At 47.8% G+C, this 10,222-nt stretch overlaps 1 protein-coding gene across 6 annotated transcripts in view; it reads right to left on the bottom strand.

Annotated features, from left to right (window-relative positions):
* BCOR (BCL6 corepressor) overlaps positions 1 to 8,507 on the bottom strand; it is a 39,545-nt gene extending 31,038 nt beyond the window's left edge. For 3 of the 6 annotated variants that reach the window (XM_026848677.1, XM_026848660.1, XM_026848641.1), the window contains exons 1-5: positions 8,376 to 8,507; positions 6,776 to 6,854; positions 3,039 to 5,861; positions 2,290 to 2,343; positions 1,661 to 1,844 (exon numbers count right to left, since the gene is read on the bottom strand). In XM_026848677.1, coding sequence (XP_026704478.1) covers positions 1,661 to 1,844; positions 2,290 to 2,343; positions 3,039 to 5,861; positions 6,776 to 6,854; positions 8,376 to 8,461 — 3,226 coding nt within the window. In that variant the 5' untranslated portion in view covers positions 8,462 to 8,507. The remainder of the gene's footprint in view (positions 1 to 1,660; positions 1,845 to 2,289; positions 2,344 to 3,038; positions 5,862 to 6,775; positions 6,855 to 8,375) is intronic. The other 3 variants (XM_026848684.1, XM_026848669.1, XM_026848650.1) reach the window with 1 other exon arrangement.
* Positions 8,508 to 10,222: the final 1,715 nt, after the last annotated feature.

The following is a 10,222-nucleotide window of genomic DNA, read 5'->3' on the forward strand; positions in this document are numbered from 1 at the left end:
GCTCTTCCTCCCTGCAGCGCCCCCCCACCCCCGAGCAGCATGCATGCCCTTACCTCCCCGAGCAGACTCTCCCTTGCTCCCCTGGACCCATCCCTGACTCCACAGACCACCCTGCCCTGCAGCCAGAACAAGCTGGCAGGACCCCTCTGCTGCTGCTGCTCTTTACACTTTTCAGCACACCCAGGGTGGGATTTAACAGAGGACATCACCAGGGCACCCTGAGCCCTCTGAGGAGCAAGGTAGGCTGCAAGGGGGAGAGCCGGGGTGGCCGCCTGCCAAGCTCTCGGCTTTAGCACAGGGACTGCAAAGGCAGCAGTGCCTTTCTCCCCTAAGATGCCTCAAAATAGCTTGGAGAAGGGAAAGCCTGCTCAGCTTCCAATGGCTCAGCCTGCCTCTCCCCACATTGGTACCTTTTCCTCTTCCACAATTAAATCTTCCCCTTGCTATTTTGCCAGGCTGATTTTTGTTGAGGCTGTTATATCAGCGACAGCAGTACCACCGTAACTTGATTTAGGTAAGTAACTGAGCAAGTACGATTGACCAGCATGCTCCCTGACAAAAGCATTAACCGAAGACCAGAACAATAATTCAAAGTTACTAAATTACCTGAATGAAAATTTCTACTAGCCCTACTCATAAATCTCTGCCTATGGAAGAGCACATTTAACTACCAAGTTACACAGTGCATATGAACATGCACACTACACAGACAGACACACAGACGCAGAGACACAGAGACACACACACACGATGCAGTACACAGTGTGTTTCCTCTTGTTTTGCAATGCTTTCAACATAGACTTTTTTCAAAGTTGTTCCAAAACAAAGTGGCAGCAGGAGGAACTGGTACATTCCTTCATTACATAGGTAAAAGACCAGAAAATTGATGGAAGCCACATGCTTACCAGGAGGTTGTGTTTTTTTAAAAAAAAAAAAAAGTGACTTTTCATGCATACAGTAAAAGGTCCCCTAATATTATTTATTTTTACTTTATCTTGCTTTTAGGACAATGCTGCTAGCACACATTTTCCGTAGTCCTCTAACACCTTGCCACAGCCTAGAGGGAACAACTAGCCCCATGGGGAATTTTTCAGCCCAACCACCTACCTGCAAGGACCTGTGCTGGCCAGTCGCATGCACCCTCCCCAGCCACTACAGCAAGAATACACCCAGGCAAACTAGCTTCTCATCATTAGGAGTCTTACAGCCAGCTTTTATGGATAAGTCAGCCTGGCAGATCACCTTCTTTCCCACACCCCATCACCCATCTCCCAGCACTGCAGCAACTTCAGGAAGCCAAATCCCTTCTTGTTTCCCTCTCTTCCCCCTTCGCCTTTCTGCATTTAAAATAATATAACCTTGGACCTTTGCTTTCACTGCTTGATGTGGTATCCCATCAATTAAAAGGACAATCTCTCTAAGACTAATTTTGGTGACAGTTAACTACCTCCTGAAAAGCAGGTACAACTGTAACCTGTAACTTGCAGACCCCAAAACAAGTACAGAAAGCACAAGCCATGGCAGCTCTGTACCTGCAGAAGTGACTTTAACCAACAACACCGTGAGAACACAAAGATTACACTGCCCGCACAGCTTTGCGGCAAGCTGCCGCGGCACAGAGACACGTACGCGCTTCAGAAAGCCATCTAAATTCGCTTACATCTGTCATTGTCATTTTGGTCAGCAATGGCATCTTCCAGAGCGACAGACTTTGGCTTCTTTTCACTGTTTCCTTTCAAGTTTTCCCAGTCTGCCTGGCTGAATCTGCAGACCTCTGAGTCTTTGGTAGCTGTTTGGCCTTCTCTCTCTTTCATCTCCAACTCTGAGAAGCGCATCATTGCACGCTAGAAAGAGAATTGATATGAAAAAAAAAGTCTTGCGATAAAAGCTACTTCATTTACCTTACCTTATATGAAAGCATTTCCAAAGAAAAATCGGCTCAGAACCAAGGTTTCAGATAGATAGCTAGGGTAGGAGTTTAACACACCTGACTTGTAAAACAGTATTCTAGCATCTATATGCAAATAGCCACACAATTCTTTCATATGTAAGTATATATATATATATAAAAGATATATATAAATGTATACTGTATATAAAAACAAAAACATTCCATTTTGGAGGTAAAAAGAGACAAAAACAAAAAGGGGAAAAAAAAACAAACAACACAAAACCGTACAATGAATAAAGACGACCATGGCCCACAAACTTCCCTTTTGTGTATTTGGAAATGAAATTTAACTCAAAGGTTTATGTAAGAGTCTAGTAATAAAAATTTGAAGAACTGACCTCACAGTAAGCAGCAGGTAGACATAAAATACTGTCCTCTTGTAATCCTTCCATCTATGTAATTAAAATGGGCACTCAATGGATCATTTAGATAATTTCATCCATTTTTATAAGCATAAACCAATTCTTTTCTTAACAATGCAAAACAATTTGGTTTAACTCATCCCTTCATTAAAAGTAAAATACCTTAAGGATATTCCTATACAATATCTGTCTGTCATCCCTCAGCATCAACCTCAATACCGCTCCTACTCTTCCCTACGCGTTCGCTTGGCGCAAACGTTGCCTGAGACCCGCTAATACATGGCTGCGACTCCTCTCCATCAAACGGCACGTTTGGCATACTAATCACAACTTCTGGGTACGCTTTGCTAGCTGGCACTACAGGCCAGCTGAGAAATTACAGCCATCGCAAGCGCCAAGGTAACATGCATGCCTGTCCGACTCCCCTCTGTAACTGCACAAAACATTTCATATGTACATTAACATTTTTACCAGATTTTAGTAAAAGCCCTTTAAAGCTTACTAGCGCGTACATACGTAAAAGCCATACATATTCTTTACATTGCCTCGCTCTAATTAACAAACTTACTTTGCTATTTAAAACCAATTCTGGCGAGTACGCCCTAACAAAAAAGTTTCTGATTTCCCCACCTGCGTTGCTTCTCTCAACTTTAAAACTTGACTGTGACTTGCAACAGAAAAATAACGACAAAAAGCGCGGCGGTCGTTGGACCGCGCGGACTCACCTGCAATGCCCGCTGCTCCCGGCTGAGCTGGCTGGAGTCTGCGTACAGTTCGGTCGTCACACACTTGAATCGATCACCTACATAACCAGCAGAGTTTGCGATCCTCTTGGCCAACTTAGACGGCTTGGGTTTCAATATTTTGCCATCAGCAGATTCTGCGTCATCAGCTCCATCTTTGGTATAGGTCTGGTTGGCATCGATGCTCGGTGGCGCGGTCCCCATGCAAAATGGCTTTGCATCCTCCTGCACCTTGCCAAAAGCCAGAGCCGGAGCATCACTCTCATGAGCGCTTTCCAAGAAAGTGGGCGAAGGCTGGACCGTCACTCTCTCTTTAGGCTGGTTCACTAACTCTTCTTTCCTTACGCCAAAAACCGATGAACTCTGGGCTTGCTTGAAATTATAGGTTTCATGAAGATCATTATTTCTTCCAAACTCCTCTCTCATTACAATAAAATCTCTGTGCTGCGACGCCTGCTCTACCTTGTGCTTTGTAGGGTCATTAGCCTGATTACTGCTTTCTGTAGCAAAGCTGGCTTTTGTTATGTTTGCTTCGCTTTTAGCCTCTTGCTCGTCTCGCAGATCGGGGAAGAGGTGCTTGTCGCTTTTGGCTGAGTTTTTACCGTGGCCAGAGCTCTGGTGCAATTTCACGCTCTTGTCACCAGGTACTTCAAAATGCATCTTCCCACTGCTCTCTAGGAGCTCTGGCAACCGGCCCCGCAGAGCCGGATCCTCGTAGCGGACCCTCTCGTGAGACCGTGACCTCCTCTCCACCTTCTCCTCCTTGTTGATCTCCAAAGCCGAATGTTGCAGTAGCATGGGGTGTACCATCCCCATCCCCAGTGCATCCTGATAGGTCATGAACTCCCCCCGCCCCGCCGGCAAGCTGTAAGGGAGGCCGGGTTTGGGAGCCAGGTGGCCGGGGTAGAGGCTGCCATTGGGCAGTAAGACAGGGTGCGGATACACGTGTCCTTTTGCATGAAGGGAGAGAGGGCTGATGGCTAACCCCTCCGGCACCGGGTACGGGAGGTAACTCCTGGGGTAGGGCAGAGGCGGGGAGCGAAACGCCTCGTTGGGAGGCAGGAATATGGGGCTGGAGGCCAGGGCGGTCTCGCTTGCCTTGAAGTTGGCTTCCTGGCCGCAGGACTTGGCCACCTTATTGCTGTGTTTTGCAGGAGTGGCAACGGGCTGCCCAACGTGCTGTATGACGGAAGGGGTGCTCTCTGCAGAGCTCCTGGCTGTCTTGGCGCAATCTATGTTGGCATTGGGAGCTGGCGACGCCGACGCCGGCCGCCCCCCTGTTGACACTGTCCCTGAAACACTGCCAACGGCCGCCTCCGTGCCACCCATCCTGGGGCAGGAGGAGCTCCGCTGCTGTGGGATCACCCAGTCCAGTGCCTTGTTTTTCAACTGGACACTCTTCCCGCTCTCCTCGCCGGGACTGGGACCAGGAACAATCCAGGAGGATGGTGCCGTGCTGATAATTTCAGGCCTGTAGATGGGGCAGCCATTCCCAGGAGAAATGGTTTCTTTCTGAACGATGTCACTGCCAGGCAAGTGCGTCCCCCCTCCTGCCCTGCCATGCACCAGCACCGTCGGCATCATTTTCTTACCATGGTCCGACTTGCCAGTGGTTTCTGCATCGACGACTTTCGCCGACAAGTCCAGTGGTTTGTCGGTTACGTCTTTGGTCGGGGTCTGCTTTTCCAGGAGTGGGGGGGACCTGCCATCTTTCCGGTCATGGCCAGCTTTCCGTGCGTGGGGGGCGGCTGGCGGGGGTGCCTCCCCGGCATCGCTGCCTTTGGGAAGCTTCCCATTGGAGAGGCGGGAAGGTGGAAATTCACTGCCAACATTCACGTAGGGCTTTGGGAGGGTAACAGCGGAGGAGGGGGACGTGGTGATCCTGGGGAAGTGTTTGTGGAAATCGGCGTAGGCGTCCCCCACCTGGGTGGGCAGGGGGAGGCGGGGGGATGGCCGGGGCGAGTGCGGCAGGAGGAGCGCGGGGTCTGCTGGCAGGTTGGCAGGGGCTGGCTTAGCGGCAGGGACCCGGGGCTGCTTGCTGCTCTGGATGTGGGGGTAGGCGTGCGCATCGACAGGGTTGCCAGGGCTGACACCCATCTTCCATGACAAGCTCTTATCCGGACAGTGCACCAAAGGCGGGATCGCCGGTGAAGCTGAAGCAGTTGAGAGCCTCATGGGCGATGCCAGTGACGAAGGGATGTGGGGGGCAACATAGTGGGAAGGAGGCAGGTATAAAAAACGTTCACCGTTCGTACATACGGGCGAGTAAGCCAGGTGCTGTGGTAAGCTGTAGGTGGACTGCTGAGGTAGCAATGCCTTGTACATGTTCAACGAATACTTATTTGGTGAGTCAAGGAAAGGGTATATGGTGGGCGTTGCGCCCTCCATATAGGGGTTTACCCAGGGGAGCCTTAGGTAACTAGCACCATTGACACCGAGGGGACTCTGCTTGTCACCCGCAGCTCGGTCCAAACCCAGCGTCTCCCCCGTCGGGACAGAGTTTTTTTGTATTCCAGGTGGTGTTTTGTATATAGCGCTGAACCCATTCGGGGCTTTTCCAGAGACAGCTGCGTTTTCTACCGCTTCAGGGGGATTAGACTTAAACTGTATCTCTGGATTTCTTTCAGGAGTAAATCCAAGCCCAGCTATTGAACTCGTAGCATCCCGTGATTTTTCCGAGCCGAGTCCGCACAAGCTGGAATAGACAATACTACTGGGGACTCTGAGTCCTTCTCGCATGAGTCCAGACCTGTCCATACTCAGAGCTGCGAGACTGTCAATGCGATGGGCTGTAGTCGCATCCACCTTTACAGAACAAGAAGTATGTTACTCTCACATTTCACTAACATGACCACCGCTCAAGCTAGAGATACATCAGCATTTTAGAAGAGAAACAATACCAATGCAAACACAGTGTTTGTTGTGAAAACATACAGAGGCTGATCCTGCTGGAAAATGGGAGAACAGGAACCTACAGAGCAATACGTATCACTGCAAAAGTCAATACAAATCTCTCCGCATCCAAAATTCATCAGCTACAAACAAAGGTGTGAGGACCCATAGTCCAAGCAGCCAGAAGTGTCGCAGAGAGGATGCTCAGTGGCACTGCTCCTGTGTGGCAACAGGCTCCTCAGCCCCAGCCCTGCCAGAGCAACGGAAAGTAGAGGCTGTGGCGTGAAGAGTGGGCAGAGAAGGGCAGAGAGCCTCTCCTCTCCCTCCTCCCCCAGGACCTCTCCCTCCACCACAGCTCTGCTTGGCACTGCAGCAAGATTCAAGCGGGCAGGTGTCTGAGGACGCAGGTGTCTGAGGACGAAGAAAGGTCCACTGTCAAATCTGTTCCCCACATACGCTCAAAAGAAGGAGAAAGCCACCAACTTTGCTGAAACATTGATGTACTTAACGCTTACATTAACTATTCTTGTTACACATGCTGGTATGCTGCGTGACATTCATAAGAGCACTTCAAGTAAGAATATGACGTCATACAACAACACACACTACAAAGTCAGCATCAAGAGATTAACAAGATAAATAAACAAAGCCCCATTTCACTGTTTCACAGAAACAACTGGCATGTGCCCAAGCCCAACTAGAGCTACAACAGAAAGGTGTTTTAATCATTTCTCCAAATGGATCATGTAATAACACCCAAGGGTAGGAGTCGGGGTGGGGAGGACAGGCACGGATTCAGCTGCAGCATGAAGCTATTAACTTCTTACCACACTGTGATTCAGGTGATTTTCCTCCCTCAACTCCAGTCTGCTTTTCGGTGCATCGCCATCATTAACGGGAATTTTCCTATTAAAAAACAGAAGATTTCTATGTGAAAACATCCTGCACATCTCAGATCAGTACAAGAATAGATCACCTCCATATTTTGATTCCCTTAGAGAAGCCCCATATACTGTATTTATCCTTCTGCGTACCCATGCACAGCGACTCTTTAGAAAACTAGGACCGTTTGAAAATAAGCATAGAGGGTTTTGATACCCAGAACACACCAAGCATATCTCAGAGCAGCCTCTTCCAATGCAAGTGATTTTTGTCAAGGTCTTATCTTTTGCCCCTTGCCTTTTTCTTTTTCCAAGGAGACAATATCCCATTTTAAACATACCCTGTTCATGTATCATCCATAAACGCTGTCAAGGATAGAATCAAAACACACACGCTAATATCATACGAACGTCAGCTGTTCCATGCTAAAGAGGGAGCTGCACATCTGTGCCATACCAGTGTTGTAGCACTGGGACTTGTTATCACAGAAAGCACCGATAAAGAATATACCTTAGTGCCAAATTTCAAATCCCAGGGATAAAAATCACTGACATGCACCAGAAGGAAAGTTTCAGCATTACCCAAAAGAACTCCTTTCAATCAATGTGCTTAAAGGCACATCATCACCTTAAAGCAGAAATGCAATTTTAATGTACTTTTTTAAAAAAAGATTCATCTTTCCTGCAAGTACCATGTACAATTATTATCCCTAAATAACTGGGAGGAAAGTGGGGGAGGAGGGTGCAAAAGCAAGGTGAGACATTTGGCTGCTTTCCTTCAGTTTATGTTCACAAATAGTATTCCCTTTAAAGACCTAAAACTTTCCCCAGTTTCTCAGAGGCTTTTCACACAACAGAGAGAACACAGGCTCAAAGCAAAGATGGAAAAAACACTAAAACCACACAAAATTGGCACAGAGAACCACAGGTGTACCTGCAGCTTCTGTTCAGTGGCATTTCACTTTTTAAAAAGCTGGAGTTTAAGGGAAGAGGACACCAGCCAGTGCCTGCATCACCCCATAGAAAATTATTAAAGACTAATTTTAATCATTGAATAAATTATATTCAGCAGGAAAAAAGCTGAGGAGGAAGAGAAATCTGCTTGTGGGAGATGGAAAGGCTGCTGTTTCTATTTGATAGGACAAGCTGGGTCCAAAGGCAGGGAACACCAAGTCGCCAGCAGGAGCCCCTCTGCCATAGAGAGTCATGGCAAAAACACATGCACTATTTCGTTTAATTCCCCTTCACAAATACAAAATAATAAATTAATGGTAAAAGTGCATTTAAAGGCTGCTTTGGGGAGTAATCTCTTTAAAGGGCGTCCCCGCTTCACTGACCCAGGTTGCCTGTTAAATAGTAAATCAGCGGCTGCTCTACCGCTCCCAGGCACGTCTTGTTTCTCCCCGTGTGCCCTCCCTCCAAGCTGGGCTGATCTCGATGCAAGGCGGCAGCTATCTGCTCCAGTACCAGGGAAACGAGCAAACTCCGAGACCTCACACTGCAGAATTACAGTGTAGTTTAACTTGCCAGAAGCTTAAATATTTACCTGTCTTCATTAATTCCACACATGCGGACCCTTTCATTGCTCATCCAGCTATGAACATTGCCATACAGGGGAGTTGCAGAAAGCATGACGTCTTCTTAAAAATCGACGCTTCTATTCACGGTTTTATATTCTATTAAAAAAAAAAAAAAAAGAAAGAAAAAAAGAAGTTGAGCAGATTTGTCTAGGAGGAAGTGCAAACATCACAGTGGAGCAGCCAGCCTCCCTCCGGGTAATTAATAATGAATGCAGGATTGGTGCGGGGAGTGAGCTGCCTACGTTAACCACTAAGGGAGATACCCTGCAATAAAGGAGCAAATTGAGGGCATTTATAGGTCAGAGGAGATGGATCTTTTCCCCAGTGCAGATCCAGAAAATTAAGAATCATTCCAGGCTACCAACAAATAAAAGTTTCTCCACTGCATTTCATTTCCACAAGAAATGACTCAGCCAGCCAAGCATACACCAGTGCCCAAACCTTCATCTCACACAGGTTGAACCAAGGACGGAGACCCCATGGGCTGGGGGAACGTGCAAAACTACCTCCAGGCGCTCCCGAAAGCCCTGCATTCGGAACTCACAGGAGTGCATTGCAAGAACAGCCACATACCGTGTGTATTAGCTACGCTGATTGCTGATAAAGCTTTCACGCGAAGAGATGCTATTACAGAAGGGATCTAAATAAAAACCTCCCCTTTAGCGTCTGCACATGACTAACTTGGAGAAAGGGGTTAAAAATAGTAAGTGGGTTGGCGAGCTCCCCACCCCTTGATTTGATTAAGCACCAAGCCCTGGTGGCTTCTGCATCGGAGCTGCTGCTGCTGCTACTGCTGCTGCTGCTGCGAGTGCTTTCAGTAATTCAATGATGCCTGTTCACTCCAGGGAAAGAAATCATTAGCGGACTCGATGGAGAAGTATTAGCAGTCCAAGAGGATCGGCGCCGTGTGCAGCCAGAGAGGCAGGTGAAAGGTAACCGCATTTTCGTGTCCAGTGGCGGAGAGGGAAAGGCTTGTCCTCCCCTCTACCTTGCCTAACGCCACCTCCGCTCACATTAAATTCTAGTTTGCTTCATGAGCGAAGTGTCAGGACAAGCTGCGTTTTATTAACAGGATTATCGCGGCGCATGATTTATTCCAGTGCAAGATTTTAATTGCTCTTTGGAGGTTGGGTCGTTTCTTTTGACTGAGCTTCAGCCTGCATCCTGCTGCTAAATGCTGGGTTAATAAGTAGGGGGAGCCTTTAATGCACAGGATATCCCTCAGCTCTTCCTCTCTCACAAAAATAGAAGCCTTTAAGCGGGAGGCATGATACTCCTTTTACACACACGCACACAAACCAGTAACGGGCTATTGACCACTGGGAGTTTAATGCCTAACGTCTCCCAAAGCATCCATGCTTCCCCAGCAAACTCATTTCCTTTGTCAGGCTACCAAATATGCAAATGATCACTTTGGCATTTAATGGGGAAGTAGCCCAGATTCGGCCTTTAACACAATACTTCACACAGGTTCAGAGGTTTAAGAACTGAAACGGCAGGAAAGCCTTGTTCCCCAACACTTTCTTCTCCCCTCAGAGAGGCCTTTTGTGCAAAACTCCACGTCTGGAACAAATGTATATTAATGAAACGGCGTGTTGACCCTCCTCTCTCCAGAACGGTTAGCTTTCCCTAATGAAGTCCGCAAAAATCGCTGCGAGGAAACAAAAATCCGCGGAGATTAGATATCGTGCTATCATTCAAAAGGAGTTATTTCACTGGAAAGACGGTTTCTGGACAGATTTACTGGTTTCCAGATGCGCCGCTCGTAATGTTTTCAATAGAGGCAGCAGCAGCATGGAGAAAGTGATTTAAG

Source organism: Athene cunicularia (genome assembly GCF_003259725.1).
Source record: "Athene cunicularia isolate RWA chromosome 1 unlocalized genomic scaffold, athCun1 chr1_part1, whole genome shotgun sequence".
Taxonomy (NCBI): domain Eukaryota; kingdom Metazoa; phylum Chordata; class Aves; order Strigiformes; family Strigidae; genus Athene; species Athene cunicularia.